An 18,916-nucleotide genomic window follows, 5' to 3' on the forward strand; every position below is an offset into this window, starting at 1 on the left:
TCCTTATTATTAAGTAGTATATTTTTAGTTTCTCCTGTCTGTGTAAGCACATTAGTGGGCTTACATTTAGAAGGGAATAGACTGGACGAATAAATGATGACCAATACAACACTTAATTTATTTATAAAATTAAGTATTATATTAATACTTTATCCAAAATGTATTTTTAATTAATTATTTATTTCAAAGATTTTGTCATTCTTACAAAATTTAGTTTAATTTGATTTATCTATCGTGGTTAATTAATCCCTCATTACTGCTAATTTAAGCTTAATACAATAAAATTAGTTTAATCTTCAATTACAAATGAAATTAAAGGGAATATCTCTTTAAAGCAATTATTATTGTATTAAATGAGAGCGAGTTAATTTTATTTGTTACTCAAACTTTAAAGATGCAATCTACACTAAACGTTAATAATGAAGAGAAAATAGTCAACCATTTCTTACTCAAAAGTGACGGTTTTTTTGGGTCATAAATTGTGAAATTTAAATTTTGTAGTTACAATAACAGGCCCCTCATTGGACACTTTTAATTCAGAGTAACATACCAAAACATTGTCTCTCAGGACCAAGGATATTTAATGGTCCGTAATAATAATTAAGGATTATTGAATCTCGTGAATTTACTATTTTTTCTTATAATAAAGCATTTACCTTATTGAAAGGAATAATAGCTAAAAATCGTTCTAACTCTAGAATTATGATTTAAAGGCCCATTTGGTACATTAAGTTCATTATATGGAGATGAGAGATCGGAGAGTTTAAATAACTCTTTAGGTCGCAATCCATCTAAAACTGCCCCAGCTCGCCTTGAAGGCTTTGATGATGATGAATTCGAAGGAGATAATGCACTTGCTAAGGTTCATAATAAGAATAATTTAAATATATTTGTTATGTTTTAGTTTTTATATATCCCTCACATTGTAAAAAAATTTCTATTTCATGTCCAGATCTAAAAATTGCAGGAATCCCGGCGAGCGTAAATTAAAAAAAAAACTACACGTTGGTAGACTCCAAAATATTTATGTTCTTATTAATTATTTACCTCCATTTTGAAGAGTCCAATCTTTTAAATAGACAAGGAACACTATAGTTAGAGTTGTGAAAAATATTGCCTGTCGGTACATTGAAATATGAGCACTGACATAATTGCCCTGACTATTTGAAGACCGTTTTGGAGGAGAGCAGCTTAAAAAGACTAAGATTAACAATGAAAGTTTGCTGAAAATTATAAGTGCCAGTCCTGGTTGAGCTTAGAGTTGAATTTAGGATTGACAACGTAGTAACTTCAGCATAAATGTCCTTGCAATATACACCAGTGGGATTGGTGTAACTTTTTTTTTTTTAAATGTTCCTTTAATTGGTCTGACGGCGTTGCACTGATTAAGTATAAGTAAACATAATAGTGTTACAATTACTCCAACTAACCTAGGAATCTTCTTTGAAATATTTCCTTCTCTAAGAATGACTGGGGCGCAATTCTCCGCATTTTGAGTTCAAGAGAATAATTTCTCCCAATCATGTTGTCCATTGATCTATGTCGCCCACGGCTTCTTGCAGCATATCTACTAAAATGTCGTCAGAGATAAGCTGTTCTCCTCCCAAACATTCTTCCAATTATCAGAATTACCAATTTAATTTTCGTCTTCTTTTATTTTTGCTTAACAGCAGTAGTGTTGGGTAGGTCCTTATTTATTCTGTTCAGTTCAGTACTAGGACCGTTCCTACACTTGTAAACTCTCAACCAATCCGTAATATTACAATCTGTCATTCATGTGACCAGGTACTCTTGGTTACCTTATATTAAGATATTATTACCTCAAGAATTAAACAATAATTAAAATAGCTTTGGAAAATAAAACAAATATTAAACTTCCTATATAAAACAGGAGTGGCTTTTTCTGCTTGGCAATCTGAACAGTTTTTTTATTTTCCAATGCTGCGTTCATTATTATTTTATTCTTGAGGACAGAACATCAAAGTATTAAGTAATGACCAGTGTGAGTACTCATGAAAAACAGAGTGTAACAACGGGAATATTCTCAGGAGTCATAGGTGTAAGTCCTTGTGGGACTCGGAGTAGGATTGAGAATCGACTTCAGAGTAATTCCAGTCAATATGTTATCAATATATTTTTTCAGGTGTGGTTTTTACGCTTACCGGGACTCCAGCTTTTTTTACATCTCTTGGCATTGTATATATATATATATATTAATTTTTCACAAAAATGTACAGTTTTACGTAATTTAGCCATAAAATATAAGTATGAGTATTAATTTGGGAGGTTAGACACAGATATTCAAACCATCAATTAATAAAATAATGTTTTAACTTACATTTTGGGGGGTGTCATGAGAAAAAAAGTCTTGATCAACAAGAATTAAGAGGATGAAAAATTCCAAATATAAATTACTCATTATTTAATTGACTTTATCCGCTCAATTATGGGCTTCTTATTGTAATTTGCAGGATGGATTGAGATACATAGGCATATTAATTTGAACTTGAAGCCTTCATTTATATTTTTGGTTTTGCTATGGTCTTTCAAATATAATAATATATCTTTTATCTATAACTGACTGAGAATTTTTACAATCTTGAAATGCAATTTACGGCGCTTTTAAATGATTTATGAATGTAATTTATGACTAGAAATGTAAGATATTAATTAAATTTTAAATACTAATGCAATGTACACTCACTTTTGAGAAAAAACATCACAGCTTGCTTTTGTGTTGACAAACCACACATATCCAATTGGTAATGAATTGATAGATGAAGATATTGTAATTATTTGTAAGTAACAATGAAAAATAATTATGCAAGGATTGGTGAATTTTTACTATGGCATTTTCTAATTATTTTTAATACATTAGTGAAATAGTTGAATTTATCCATGTAAGTAAATAAGTTTTGATTTCACCAAAAAAATCGTAAGTTAAAAGAAATATTGCAGAAAATCACTTTTCATCGGTAGAAATTTCACTGTGAAAAACGTACACCTCAAAGGAAATTCATCGTGAGTAACTTCACCGTAAGGAAAGTTCATCGTTTCATATACTCATGTATAATGCATTATACAGGGTTGATCTTATCTAGTGATATACATTTTATTATTTTTAATTTTGCAAGCGTAAAATTGAATTGAGAGGTTTCGTGAGGACATTTATTTAACAAAATCAGCTGCAAAAAGTGCTGGGACAACTTTTATTCAATACGTGAGGCCTCACCTCAAAAAATTTCCTCAATACGAAGCCTAAATCCCTTGCAGCCCTTTACTATGTACTCGGACTCGAACTTGGTCCCATCTTTTTTCGATGAAAGACTCTAAAGACTGCACAACCCTGTAAAAAGTAGCACACACAATCTCCTCCAGACGCACTTGCATAAATTTCTCCAAGGGTTTAGCTTGTGAAGAGGAGAGCGGCGACTTGTTGAAGTCCCCAAAGTCCAGAAAGTTGTCTCTCAGGAATGGCTGGGTTTTAACGGCCTCATGACACAGAGCTCCGTCTTGAACGAACACAAAGTTGTCCCATAATTTTTCTCTGGACCAAGGTAGGACTTTCTTATCTAGAAGTTCGATGTAAATATCTGCATTGAGCCGTTCCTCCTCTCCACAAAAAGGAGGAGGGCAGATTCGCCTATGTTGGCTGCAACGCCCAAGACCATTGTGGCGGTGAATAAGTTCCTGACACGATAAAGAGTGGTACGGCTATACCCAAGCTCCTTAGAAATGACCATGTGGGACATGCTGCGTGAGAGAAGCTTCAAAATATTTCTTTGTTCCTCCATTTTACTTGTTCTCTTTTGTTTTGTTTTTATTTGAGTCAAAACTTTACACAAGGAATCGTGAGTCACAAACCCATCCTTCACCGAGTCATGGACGAATAAAATTTCGATATATAATATTGAAATAAAGTGTACCACTATATAAGATCATCCTGTTCTAGGCTGATGTAATTGCTCATTGTAATTGGCACTTCAATTGGTTAGGTAAGATAGAAAGTAAATAAAACAAATCCCACTCCTTGTCTTTCAAGAACATAGGCAGGATGTCAATCCTCAATTCAACTTCGAGTCCAACGAGGACTTACACTAATAGCTCCCCAACTAATCTTAAGTGTTACTCTCTGTCATTTATGAGCACAAACACTCGTTGTTACTTCATAGCTAGATGTTCTCTTCAAGAATAAGATAATAACAGCTTTGAAAAATAAAAAAATTATGTACAGGTTGCATAAAAAAACAAAATGTATTATTGCACATGTCTAAGATCATATTTTTTATAACTGTACATATATCCTTCTTGTGCCTATAAATTAGATCTAGTTTTCAGACTAATCTTTTTTCAATGGGAGTAGTATATTTCTTATAACTTTGTCCGGTCATTTCACAATGTGTTGGATTCGAGACAAACTAGAAACTTTTAAGCTCTGTGTCGACTCAAGTTCGCGTATGAACTATATACACTTTTTGAGTTCGATCTAGTTCTAGTTTTTGAGTGTAAAAAAATCAACAAAAATGGGCCGAAATCTTCCTTAAAAGATTGATGTTCATATAATGACAATCTATTTAAGAATGGACAAAATAGTAATAAAAGAACATACGCAGCTAGAGTTTTTCTTTTCTATTTATGAACGGTGTGTTTTTTTCTACAAAAGCCCATCCCTAGATATAAAGTTATATTCTTAGCAGCTCAACGTCTCTAGTGGACAAAATAATTTGAAGGAATATTTCATCATGTGGTCTTCGATTCGCCACTTTGTTTTTAGAGAGCGTTTGATATGTTGGACTTTTTAGTGAACTTTCTGTAAGTGAAAAAGAGAGTACGGTAATTTTTACGTAAAGGAAAATAAATAAAAGTTATAATCTCAAAAAGAAATAATTCATTGATTAAAACTAAAGAACACTTTAAAGAATATTCATTACAATTTAAACATTTATAAATTTTATTTTAAGGGAAAATATGTATGTCAGTAATTTAGGATATTTACTTATATTTTATGACTTGTTTGTATAAATATGTTGCTTATTGCCCGACTCAAGAGAGGATATTCTCATATTAATTGTTGTCTGTGTCTTTGAATACAAATCATGCCTATTCCACAAATAAACATAAATCCATCGTACTTATGAAGGAGGACTCTTAAATCCCTATGAATCCAATGGTGGAATATATAATAGGGGTTCGGAAGCGAAGGAGAGAACCAAATCTGCAGAGGATATTCACGACATGGAAAATGATGAAGAAGATCATATCATGGATCTGTTTTTACAACAGGTTTTTCTTCTTCTTTTTTTTTTTTTTTTTTTTTTTTTTTGCAATCACAATTTTTCAAAACTTTCTGTAATTAATTGCATGATTAAAAAATAAATAAGTAAAATTATAAAAGACACCTAAAAAGTAATTAATGATTGAATACCCTCTCTATATTCTAAACGTTTAGCACATAATGATTGATTCATAGTCTACACATGCATCGCTTATCACACTCACACTAAATATTGTTTGATGAGATGCACTCCTACTTTTAAATAAAAATATACAATGCATGGTTCAAAATATGTTACATTTTTTTTGTAGAATTTTTTGATCACAATATATAGAGCTGTGAATATAAGCTGTTTACCGGTGTGCGTAAATTAATATTATTTGTTAGCAATTTGATTATTCTAGGCGTATATAATCATCTTAATTTTCGTATTTGCTCAGCTTACAACGTATAACAAAACAAAAATATCTTATAGTAGTAAAAATTACGCACTGCGAAGAAGCGAATAGACGTCATCAATACAAATCGTATAACAGGGTCGTCCACAGGTGGTGGACTGTAAGGGCTGTAGCCCCCCCCGTCGATATCCAAAAAAAAAAAAAAAAAAGAAGTTATATTTGAAATTTTTAGTGAAGAGCAATGAATTTTTGAACTTTTTTTTGAACAGTTATGAACTTTTGAAATTAAAAATCTCTAAAAACTTTTTGTGCGCAGTTGTGGATTTTAAATTTTTTGTGAATGGTTACTTATTTTTGAAATTTTCAAAATTTTCAAAAAATTTAAGTATTTAAAATTCCAGTTTTGAATTATTTTTTTCTAATATTGTTAATTTTGAAATATTTGTGAATAGCTATGAATTTTTAAACTTTTTTTTTTAATAGTGTTAATTTTGAAATATTTGTGAATAGCCCTGAATTTTTGAAACTTTTTTGAGAAAATTTAAATTTTTTTTGAAAAGATATCGATTTTTGATATTTTTTCCCAAAATTTTTTTTTAGAATCTACGGATTTTTGAAATTAAAAAAAAAACTAACTATTTTGTGAACAGCTGTAGATTTTTTTTTTTTTTACAAAAAAATTAAATCTTTTGGAATAACTATGGATTTTTGAAATCTACCTACCCCTCCAAAAATGAATTTATAATCCTGTGGACGCCGCTGAATACGTATGGCGTTTTTTGTGTTCTTTTTAATCTACCGGATTTTGTCAATGAGATAAATCCTTGACACACCTTTACCTGGCAAACATAACACTATACAGAGTATTTTGTTATGCTTCTGCTTCTTTTCTTCTAATCAATTTTCTGTACGTTGATTGGCTGAATTATAATTAGTAACCTTTAAACTGTGAACAATTATTGAATAATAATTTCCAAATTTGGGAAGAATTGGCTAACTATCAATTAATTTGATGTCTTTTTTTTCAAATGAAAGTTTGCATGATAAAATATAGGAAACTACGCGTTGATGTGGTTATGCAGATTGCCACCTAATATTGCTGTCATTACTTTACACGTACCGGTATTATGTTTTATTTATAGTTCTGACAATATATGTGCACTAATCTTGTTGTCAGCATAGCTGTAAAACAATGTGACGAAACGTTCCTGTTAGTTTGAAGATATTTCTTGGCTACAAGAAAAAAAAAATCACCATGAGAAATCCCTTTTGATATACCATTTATGACTCCAAGGTGAATAGAAATACAAGGCTAGACCATCAAGTAATCAGACTTCCTAGAATTTTCAACTTGATATAGTGTACCGACTTCCATGCAAGAAAGACATACTTGACGTCATAGAGTCTAACAGTAATAGTCAAGGAATGGTATATATAGCTACTCTTGGTAACAGTTATACTCTATGACGTCACTATTCAAAAGTGTGGTGGAAGTCAAACATCCGTTGGAAAAGCGTTATGGTATAACCTTGTATTTTTATTAATCTTGATATGACTGTACTTAATACATTTTCCTCGTGACGTAGACAATTTTATATTCTCTCGCAGAAGGAATCTGCTCGTGAATTCAATGACGTATGAGTAAACTAAAGAAAATAACTTACCTGCAAGATTACCAACTGTACTTAACTGTAGTACAAATGAATAAACAATAAACTAATAAATAACAACAGCAAGCGTTATTATTTATTAGTTTTAAAACTTAACGCAAGACGGCACCCTTATTCTTGCCTATGTAAGCAAACCACTATTAAGTAAAAAACGTTCTTGTCCCATAAAAAGAGGAAAAAAGAGAGGTTACGTGGTTTGTTTTTCTTTGTCCTACTCTCAGTGCCCCTATCGGATAAAAAATTATTCTTGTAGCCAATTAAATTTAAGAAATTTTAATCCTGTGGTCGTAGTTTCGCTACTTGGTTTTATGGCTTTGATCGTCGCTAAAGGTTATAAAATTAATAGAATTCAACTATTTTTGTTACAGAAACTTGCAAAAAGTGAAGAAGAAGACGTCGTGGGAAATTATTTTAAGCCCAAGAGAGCCACTCAAATAGTTCAAAGAGCACAAGAAACAGCGAGTAAGTCTTTTCAAAATTTGTGTAATCTTGAAATCCTAGGATACATATGTATAGTGTAATCGCAATTACACTTAAAAATAAAAATAAATTGTTGGTTCAGACCAAGGGCAAGGGTGCCTCAGGAACATTCAAGCTTGCTGTAACAAGCAAGTCTATAGTGGCTAAAGCTGTCAAAAAGCCCAAATCCCCTAAGAAGTCTGCTGAGAAAAAATCAACGACTAACCCAAAATAAACTATATTCAACCTCAAACATACTGCCTAAAAAAAGAAGAATTTTTTACATTCTGACTCTTTTTTGATATTCAGTTTCTGCCGGCCTTTTTACATAAACAAACTACACTAATCATTTAGTCAGTTTATCATCATGAGCGAGCAACAAGGAAAAAGGCAGTGCATCTCAGATCTCCTAGATACTGGAGTTGATGTGATGAAGATTACGGACATTGTTAAGCGTTCTATGAACATGGTTTTTAAGTTGGCTAAAAAAAATGGAAAAGACCTCTCCAGGGTGTCAAGAATTAGAAGGCATAATTTAAAGAGAGACTCCTCTGTGGCTCTTAGGACCATCAGGATGTCCATAAAGCCGAAATTGAGATTAGTTTCTTTCACAAGACCCCACATTACCTTTTGACAGAGGACATGAAAGCCAGGAGGCTCGAGAGGTGCAAGAAAATCCTGTCATGGATGAAGAAAAATGGGTCAATTGTGAAAATTTTCTTGGACAAGAAGACTTTCACAGTTGATCAATTCCACAACCGCCGAAACAACCACTGGGTTGCAGAAACAAAAGAAGAGGTCCAAGGGGTTTACCGCACCAAATAGCCGGCCCAAACAATGGTCATGGGTGTTGTGGCTTCTGATGCAAAGAAGATGCCTCCGTTCTTTTTTAAGGGTGGAGTGAAATGGACCAGGATGCCTACTATATGTAAAGTGTTAAGGTACACCTTCTTGTCATGGCTGAAGACCAACTACCCGGAGGTAACTACGTTTGGACTCAGGACGGTGCACACTCTCACATGTCTGTCAAGTACCAAAAGTTCTGCACAGATGAAATGGCTCAATTCTGGTCCAAAGAGAACCCAAATGTGAACTCACTGAAGTCCTCCATAGTGGATACATGGGACAACTTATCAGAGGAGTTTGTCATCAACTCATGCATGACCTTCAGGCGACGGGTAAAGGCTGTGATTGATAATGAAGGTGGCCATATTGAGTGGAAAAAGTTTTGCAAAAACCTTGTTTTCTTGTTTTTTAACATTATTTTTTTCCCTATTATTGAAAATATAAAATTATTGATCAATTTCTAAATTCATCCTTCTAGAGTGAGTCCAACAGAGACTTACACTGAGGATTTGGTGGGGAGTTAGAAGTTTAACTTTCCCTTATTAATGAGCAAAAACACTCGTCGTACTTAGATGTTCTCTCTTCAAGAATAAAAAAATAATGATAACTCCTTTAGAAAAAGAAACAGTCTTCAGGTTACCAACAACAACAAAACTTGCTCGCTAAAAATACTTAGGATTTACAAGCCTAACATTTTAGCAGATAGGACGTTTATCAGAGGAACCATATTTTCAATGATAATATCTTAGGGTTGGTTTGTAGAGTCATTGGGCTTTCATGAGTTATCACATCCCTAATATCTGCATTCTTCCTTGAGAGCCTTTTTTTCTTTATAATAAATTATTTAAAACTTTTTAATTAAAAACCTTAGACATTAAATAAATGTTCCCTTTTATCTTTTTTACAGACTTATTATCAAATAATTTCCCTGGAAAAAACCTTTTAAATTCGAGTCACCTCAATTCCCAACTCAGTTCTTCCTTTAACTCTGGCTTAAATACTTTTGGTCTCAACAACTCATATGCAAAAGAATCTTTCTTGGATCGAGAAAACCGATCGGCAGATAACCTTCTGGGTGTAAATGGAATGCCATGTCCCAAAAAGAACACTTCTAGAAGTCCGAACAGAGGAGGTGGATACCAGGAGTTGCCTTGTTGGTTTGGTTAGTTTTAATTTAATCTATAAAATGGGAATAGGGAATGGGAGTTATCATTCGGCTATTAGGCTATGACTAGAGTTGTAAATCATATGACTTACTCATATGTTTTTAAAAAATCTGAAAATTTACAGGGTTATACTTACAAATTGAAAAATAATTATCGACATTATAAGTGCAAAAAATTATCGAAGAGTACTAAAAATAATGATACCTATATTAGTATCGGAATCCGTATAAAAAAATAATAGGTATTTTGACAGTACATTCCCCTACAAAAACTCTCGCACTTGTTTGAGGTCATACTTTTTACAACTTTAGGTAGGGAATATTATCTTTGTATACTTATTTGTTTGTTACATAAACACGCCATTTTGTGGCTACGGTTTCTTTTCTTAGTTTGATAGCATGTCTTGTAGAAAAATCCACTACTTCATTTCTATTTTTTAGGGCCACCCACCTCCGGAAACGATAGTAATAAGAAACCCACTCGATTGGAGGTTCTTCCCAATCTAAATGGACGAAAGAACAATCGAAAAAAGGGATATAATACAGGCCCACTTCTGAATACTATGGGTACTTTTTGATTGATGAACAGTAACAAGAACAAATTAAATGCATTTTAGTCTAATTATATTCAATTAGTCAAATTTTCTTTAAGATTTTATAAAATAATAATAATTTTTATTTCAATGAGAGAGTTTTATAAAGATTTTATGTTAGAATTACTTTGTGATATGATTAAAGAAATTTATATTTATGTTGACCAAATATTTAGATATATTTATATCATACTGTTTTATTTATGAAAATATATTTTATAATTTATTGTTACTCAAACTGAATAAATAAAGAATAAACATCTACTGAATATGAGTTAATTCACGCCCAAAAAATGGATTTAATAATATAATTAACTACAACAAACTTAGAAATATTACAACATAGTTTAATCAATGCTTTACTTTTTTTTTTTTTTTTTAAAATTGATTTGACAATTATTAAGTATGCCTTCGTGAATGAAGAGAGAGATGATCAGAGCGGGAAAAGGACCTTGAGCAAACTTCGCAAGAATAAGGTTTTATACCCGTGTGGCGCCTAATGTGTCTCTTAAGCTCATCTGACCTAGAAAATTTCCAAGAACATTGGTTCCAATGGCATATGTATGGTCGTTCGCCAGAATGTACGCGCTTATGAGCCTTCAAGTGGGAACTCTTTGCATAGGCTTTACCACAACCTATAAAAATATATATAAAACTAGCTTTAAATACTGTTATGTATAAATCAAAAAAAAATTATATCATACCAGTGATATTGCAAAAGTACCTTCTTTGAATTTTGTATGGTGTTTTATTTGCTTGCTTTGATCCACGTCTATTGTGATTCTGTAAGAAAATTATCAAATTATGACATGGTTTGAGATCGAGTTTTCTAAACCAAAATTTTACATAAACTTCAAATCTGAAGTCAGAAATACAAAATATGAAATAGTTTTTTTTTTTTAGATATACTCATTTTTTGTAAAGGCATGTGTAAGCACGCAAAATTGGTCACAAATTTGAATTTATTCCTTAAAAAACGCAAAATATAGGATTGAAACTTAAAAAATCATAATCTATAGACATTTTTACCCTGGAAAAGATTTTTTATAACAATTCTAAATATTTTTTTCACACTTTTGGCAGTGAAACCGAGGTCAAATCTTCAACCATGGCATATGTAGACCACGCTGTTTCAAAATGGAGACACTATGGAATTTTAAATCGAAGACAGTATATTCTTAATAACGATCCTTGGATACTGAACTCTGAGCTCTATGGGTATTTCTAGTATGCGCCTTATTTATATGGCAAATGCTCAAAGTAACTGCAAACTCTCCAAAAAAAGTATAAGATACATAAAAATGGCAGGAATCGGTTGGCAAAAACAAAAGATTGTTACATTTATCAGGCACGTCAATTATATGAGAGATATATATTTTAGACGAAATCTCAAAAAGGAGATTGTTTTTTTTGACAGATGATATTTTGGAATAAGAGATCACAGCATTACCTGCCCAACACAAAAACACTCTACTTATTTCTTTTTCAGTTGTCAATTCCCTTGTCTCACTTGAAATTATTAAGATTAATTGTAAAAAAATGCATTTTTCTCTTAACAAGTTTTCTAATAACGTAGATTGGATGCTGAAACTAAACATAATCAGGGGTGTGGTATTTTTTTGGAAAAATTTGTTAAATTATTTTTTCCCTGCCCCAGAATGTTCTTACAAAACAATATTTTTTTTTATTAAACCAGGGAAAAAATACTTTATTTTTTGGTGGGGGCCTATCGTCCCCCTTCCCCCGTGGACAACCCTGTTTATTGAGATTTGAGTTGTTTTTATTAAATTTTATTATACAATAATGATTATTCAGTTTTTTTAAAACTTGTATTTCAATTTACAACTTCGAAAATTGGTAGAAAAAACGAGTTTATATTAATACACTCGTATTTATATTTGAACATCCCTTTAAACAACATAGAAGATTGACTAACATGGTTCGTTTATTAAATTAAAAACAAACAAAAATAAAACGTATTAAATTATATAATGAACAGTCAGGTAATTATAATAATTATCTTCTTTTTTTTTTTTACTATTCCATCCCTTTTACCCTCGTCAATATCAATTAAAATGCTCAAAAATATTTTTATATGTATAAGACAAGGATAAGAAATAAATCTTTATAATAAGATAATCTTAACAACATGAGCTTGGGATTTTAACAGTTTGAAATTTATTTTTCTTATATAGTAAAACTATTAAATCTATATTTTTGATAAGTTTTTTTAGGAAATATTAATTACTTTATGCAAATTCTTGAGGAATCTTTTAGTGCCCATCAGTTTTTGATGAGATTGGTATTATTTCTTAAAATAATAGATATAATATTATTATTGTGTAGCTGTCGTTCTACGCCTTAGTAATAGAGATAAAATATATATTGTCCTCAATCCAAAGGAAATGTATTTGAAATATCGGATATCGTCGGGGGTCTTCTTCACTAGGAGATATTTTAATGACGCTTCGGCGCTCTGTATGGATTGCAATCAAGTAAAGACAATCTCTTACATTTTTTGGGACGGTGTGACTCTGAATGGCATCATAGATCACTTTGGGAAGGGTGTAAGAAATAAAATAGAAATACAACCCTGATCAAAGGAGCTTATATACGGCTTCGCAGGAACCAACTAGGGACTCAGTTTGTCGTCGAATGTGATATGTAAGCTTTAAAGTCTTATATCTGCAGCGTGCTTCCGCGGTGTCCTCCCTTCAGCAAGAATAGTGGAGTTGGCTCTCGACAAGTTTAAATTAACGGGAATTAATCCAGACTTTTAATTCATATAAAGTGTGTAATAACGTGTGAATGAGTAATTAAAAAAAATATTTTAATAGTTATGTATCTTGAAAACCTAGAACTTCAAATATTTAAATTTGATTAAATGTTTATTGTAATAATTATTATTTATTACCATAATTTAGAGATGTCAAAAGGCTAATAAAGTATTTTTAAATAGATTATTTTATTCCAATTTTTAAATTTAGATATAATTTTATTTAACTTTTCAAAATATTAATGATGGATTTAAAAGATTATCCTGCCTATAATTCAATTCAGAAAACAATAACTATTGATTCTTAAATAGAATAAGATTTTTGGGTATGCTTATAACTTTGGTCCCTTGAATTCTCTCACTTTCACGTTTTTTCAAATGATATAATTTTATGCCTGCGTAACATTTTGAAATTGATTATAATTAGTGTGAATATATGGTTTAATTCAAGAGATGACTAAAGACATGATCCTTAATAGATTGAAATTCCAAATTATCTTTCTTAAAATCGATATTTTTTACTACGGCTATACTAATATTATAAAATTGATGGAGCTTAATTATAGTAGTGAATACTATTTTTTCAATTGTTTTGGTCAACTATCCTTTTTTCTTTTGTCTGCTGTCGTGATGTCAAAAATGTTTCCTTTATATTACTCGGAATTATCACTAAATGCATTTTATCTCTATGGTCTTAGTCCTCACATTATTAAAAAAAAAAAAGAATACAAGGAATCAAATGTAAAAATAAAGGAACACCTTTTAACGAAACAGTTAATTAATTCACTTAACCTCGATTTAAAGAATAAATATTAAATAAGGTATTGTCATGATAAATAAAGAGTTGCATAAAACCAGGAGTAAGTTATTTTTATGGAGTGAGAGAAAAGGAGATCTTTCAATTGCATGTTTGGGCCAAAAAAATCAAAGAATAAGTAGTTTTAAAAGAAGAACTTTACTAAAAAATTAGGTAGAAACAGCTGCAAATTGCAATGTGTCTTATACTAAGTCATCATCCCTTGAGTGTTACAGAAGATTATTTGGTGGAGCTAACGAAGACGCCGAGTGGGTGCTCAGTTCCTGGATGTCAGTCTGGGTATCGCCTTAAAAAAGGAGAGTCCAAAGTCCTGGATGAAACAAAGGGCAAAATAACATTCCATCGATACACAAAAGAGCCAGATAGACTCCAAGTATCGAAAAGGGTCATTGCAAGAGATTGGAGAAATTTCTCTCAATCATTTAATTCAATTAAAATTTGATCCTTATATTTTAGCGATCAAGATTTCTTGACAGAATCGATAGATTCTGATATTTTTTGAATGAAGAAGCGAATACATTCAAAATTGACAATTGTAAGATTATGCCATTCCTTGTTGGTTCCAATAGTCTTGCAAAATGGAATTATCGACATAACTCTTGTTCTTTATGATAATCAGTGTGTTAAAGTTAGAATGTGACAGTTGGTAGCTTGTTATTTAAAAAAAAAAAAAAAAATGGTGCATCTCAGAAGAAGTTTCCCCATTACATTCTGGTTCATAAAAACTAATTATTTAATATTATATATTTATTATTAATGTAGTTTGTAGGGAACCTTGGATTATATTCTTGGTAATTGGATACATAATACTCATATATAATTAGTAATCTCCAAATGGATTATGTAGGATTAGAATCAATATACTTTCAAATTAATTTTAAATTAATTATGTACGAAAATAAATGTACACAGTTACATATATGATTACTAACGTTGTATCACCAACGTTTAATATGGGACTTAAAATTGGTTCAGTCCCTTTTATCAAAAATACTCCAAAATTTAAAGTGGCCTCTAGAAGGTATGATTTTAACTAATAGTATTATATTATACTAGTACAAACACGCTATCGTATAGATAGCCTATGAAAAAATAAACACATTTTAAGTATGTTTAGCTTATTTATGTTAAAGTTCTAAACTATAACGATTCAATAGAAACTATCATCATATATAAGGTAAATTTCTATTGTAAAACCTCATTGATCCATTTCATTTTTTGATTACAACTTGTACACAGCATATACAAACAAAGAAACATTAAAATGTGTAAAAATCAACAGAGGTTAGAAAAAATGCTAATTATTTGATCCTTTGCCAAGAATTTATTCAAAGAATGTTATCATAAAGCAAAGTTACTTTTGCTTGATTCATGTATGATATTTGAAAATATGGAAATGGATATCGGTGTGATATGATGTGTAATGCACTTACAATATAAATATCTATGTACGTTAGAAATAATATGTCACACAGTTTCTTAATAATCTAATTTATAATGACTTTCAATATTGATAAGAATTTAGCATTTAAACAAGGGATCTTTAGGGGAGACAGTTTGCTTTTGGCTCAATTACTCGTAGTTCGTTTAACTTGGTTTAACATCCCCAAAGCAAAAATATCCTGCGTATTTCGTAGTCACCTCTCGATTACTTCTCCCCACTTGATCCGTCATGGCTATATCAAAATTTATTATTTTTCATAAATAAACGAAGTAATAAGTTATGCTATACTTATTCTCCGTTTCCAAAAGGACAGGAATACAATTTTTTGTTGATCCCCCATCGTATATGGTATATCAAGCCTTATAGAAATACAATGTTATACCATAACGGGTGTACGACTGATGTTTAACTTTTTTTTCATATTGACGTCATAGTAGATGAGTGGTTGCGTGTTTTGTCAGAATCTGTTTTTCTTGCCCAGCAGTTGGTACGATACAAAAAAATTAAAAATTCTAGAAAGCCCGATTAGATGACCTTGTATTTATATTAACCTTGGTGTATTATATATATTAGCCATTTTATTATTTTATGAAGAAATTTTGGCTATCAAATGTATAGTTATGGTTTTAATAAAGTATTACTAAGTAATATTATAATTCGGTATCGAATAAAATAGGATTTTAATATTATGAAATATATATATATATATGTAGTTAATTTTAAAAGTTTTGGAGAAATAATATGACAATGATAGTTTGGGAATACTTATGAGATAAACAGTAGTTGGTATGCTTGACTTATTTGGCTAAATACCAGATGATTTGCATGCCTTTTTCTTTGTTGTTTTAGAGGAAAGGTTGTGTGATGGAATAAAGGTTACGACGTGAGAGACGTCAAAATATTACACAACATAAAGCCCCTAAAAACCGCTACATTTGTGCAATTAAGAAAAGTAGGATCATTGAAGAAACAATTCTTATTTTTTCAATTGTAACTGTTAATGTTTATATACAACACGGAAATAATATTGTACCCAATAATTATTTTTGATCCATATGAGGGCCAGATGCATACTAAAACTAGGCATTAGAGGGATAAATCTTTCATAGACAGGAAGATTCTGATCTTTTTAATTGTGGTTCCCATTTTGAAATCCAATAGTTAACTATTTTACTTAATATGAATTTAAAAAAAAATTATTGCTATTAAACATGGTTCTTTGGGATAACCAAGGCTTATGTTAAGTGAAAACGTTCTATTATGAGCATATATTTAAACATTATTTCCGGTCAGTAATTTTTCCACATATAGCGTTTAAATGAATCCGTCCAATGTTACAACTTGTGTTAGTTTGTCCACTCTGACTTGACAAAATGCACTTTTCAACGAATGTTCTTGCATAACAATCACGAAACGAAACGAAAAAATATTTCTGATGTTTTCGTCAGGCTAAAACAAATATTTTCGTTTCCTGACAAACTAATGGCAAGACGAAAACTTAAATATTGAACAGACCTACATTTTCTTGGATCCTGCTCGGTTCGGGTCTTTAGACGTACATATTCGAGTAAATTTTAGTAACCAAATTTTCGGATTGAGATAAGCAACTAACATTTGACAGATACTTGTCTCAAAATTTAAAAGCATTTTCCACATAGTTTAGAGCTTAACAAAATAGGATCTTGATTAAGATTACATTTTTACTGATTAATGATTCCAAAACAATGAATAATGTTATTAGAACAGTTTTGGATTCTGCGTTAATACATAAATGTGATTATTGCCTTCAATTCATTTTTACGAAATTCCCCAGCCCTAACTGTTCCCCTGGGTTATTCATTCAATAACAGACTCATGGATTGACGAACAAGTATATAATAACGCAAGAGGATAATTCCAATAATAAATATTACGCTTTTTGATTAAAAAATTCAAAGGGAACATTAATTTCAAGTTATAATAAAAATAACGACGTATAAACCTTAATTATATATTAAGGAGATATATCCTTGAGGCAAAAGTACCGAACACCCTCAAAATTAGTTATTATCCAATATCTCAAAGACAAAAGTTGCCATAAATGATTGATACTTTTCCCAAAATAATCCACATTATATACTGCAGACTGTTGCAACTAACTACGACGATATTCCCTACTTGTATTTAAAAGGATACAAAGTAATACGCACTTACTTTTGAATCAGTTTTTGTGAAATCCAGCTCTTCAATTAGATCTGAAATGGAGCTCTTCCAACAACAATTTGGAAACTCCCCTAAAGATCCAACAATATCGTCAATTTCATTTGATGAAGTGGCGAAGGAGTTTGGATCGATAAATGACTGGAAATCATTGGAATTTGATTAGTAATTTGTATTTGGACACATTATAAAATCACACATTACCATAAAATCGTTGGGTAAAAGGATATCAGGAAACAGAGAATCATTCTGGTCTTGTAGTTCGTTCTTATTTTTTTCACGATGAATCTTCATAATGTTATATATTCAAAATCATATTGTAGTTTTTGGTGGAGCGATTTACTTGAGATAAAGGCTAAAGGCATACAAATATGTCTATAAATTAAAGTTCTTTAATTTCTTATCTCATATTCTTTGATAAGTTCATTTGCTTCTTTGCCATAAGTATGAGTGTGATTATGGAAGGCTGTAATGTTTTATTTTTTTAGTATGCCAATTAATTATAATCCTATTTAACTATGACCCAAATCATACAGCTTGCGACAGCAATAACTTCCTTTTTTCAGAAGACATTTTATAGGCATGTTACAAAATGCCCATTAACGGTGCGGAAAAAAACTTGCAGGAGACATGTACGGAAGTCTATAAGTGTTTTGGGGATCCCCATAGAGAAGTTGAATTTGCATTACTTGAATGGGGAAATCAATTTCACGTCAATTTTATTTAATGTAGATAAATTTTTAATCTTTCATCACCAGGTCTAAATTAAACAAAGCAATGTATACAATACGTTGCTTTGTTTAATCGCTGGAATATAAGTGAACTCAAGATACCCTTTCAAAATCACGGATGGGTGTAATGGATTGAATAAAAGGGATAAGAGATGTTAATACATATATTGTCTGATATTGACGATTTTTAGATATAAATGTTATTTTTCTTAAAAATAATTAAATTTAGAAACTTCAAGGGCAATGCATGCAACCTCTAAACAGTGACCAATATGAAATAAACTTAATATATGTTCATTTTTTACAGAACAAAACATTTGTGGACTATGGGTCTATCATTTCGAGATAATTTAAAAACTAGCCTATTATTATATACCTTTATACAATTTGGTTTATTTTATATCATTTGAGAATTGATATTTGTCTAAATCCGGTGAGAATGGCTTCCTATTAAACATATATGAATATAGAAAAATAATATAATAATAATTTATTCTGTATATAACGGAATAATTAAAAAAAAAGAAGGAAAAACACCCTAAA

The 18,916-nt window shown here is 30.8% G+C and overlaps 2 protein-coding genes across 7 annotated transcripts in view; one reads left to right on the top strand and one right to left on the bottom strand.

Annotated features, from left to right (window-relative positions):
• Positions 1-10,671, top strand: part of LOC121119416 (osmotic avoidance abnormal protein 3) — a 102,247-nt gene extending 91,576 nt beyond the window's left edge. For 2 of the 6 annotated variants that reach the window (XM_071889411.1, XM_071889410.1), the window contains exons 11-14: positions 714-862; positions 7,712-7,805; positions 9,556-9,810; positions 10,255-10,671. In XM_071889411.1, the coding sequence (XP_071745512.1) occupies positions 714-862; positions 7,712-7,805; positions 9,556-9,810; positions 10,255-10,391 (635 nt within the window). In that variant the 3' untranslated portion in view covers positions 10,392-10,671. Of the gene's footprint in view, positions 1-713; positions 863-5,140; positions 5,284-7,711; positions 7,806-9,555; positions 9,811-10,254 lie in introns of all 6 variants that reach the window. The other 4 variants (XM_040714078.2, XM_040714076.2, XM_071889412.1 and 1 more) reach the window with 2 other exon arrangements.
• Positions 10,672-10,681: 10 nt separating this feature from the next.
• Positions 10,682-18,015, bottom strand: LOC121119419 (uncharacterized). The gene is made up of 4 exons (XM_040714083.2): positions 17,847-18,015; positions 17,637-17,783; positions 11,111-11,189; positions 10,682-11,041 (listed from the first exon to the last, which is right to left on the bottom strand). Exons 1-4 carry the CDS (start codon positions 17,934-17,936, stop codon positions 10,806-10,808), a joined length of 552 nt encoding a protein of 183 aa, XP_040570017.1. The 5' UTR covers positions 17,937-18,015; the 3' UTR covers positions 10,682-10,805.
• Positions 18,016-18,916: the final 901 nt, after the last annotated feature.

This window comes from Lepeophtheirus salmonis, chromosome 6 (assembly GCF_016086655.4).
Source record: "Lepeophtheirus salmonis chromosome 6, UVic_Lsal_1.4, whole genome shotgun sequence".
Taxonomy (NCBI): Eukaryota; Metazoa; Arthropoda; class Copepoda; order Siphonostomatoida; family Caligidae; genus Lepeophtheirus; species Lepeophtheirus salmonis.

Excerpts from the sequence above, each read along its gene's own strand:
- LOC121119419 (XM_040714083.2), bottom strand. The coding sequence starts at position 17,936 with ATGAAGATTCATCGTGAAAAAAATAAGAACGAACTACAAGACCAGAAT. Across the intron at positions 11,190-17,636 it reads TCACAAAAACTGATTCAAAA|AATCACAATAGACGTGGATC; the intron begins GTAAGTGCGTAT and ends ATTTTCTTACAG. Across the intron at positions 11,042-11,110 it reads GTACTTTTGCAATATCACTG|GTTGTGGTAAAGCCTATGCA; the intron begins GTATGATATAAT and ends ATATTTTTATAG.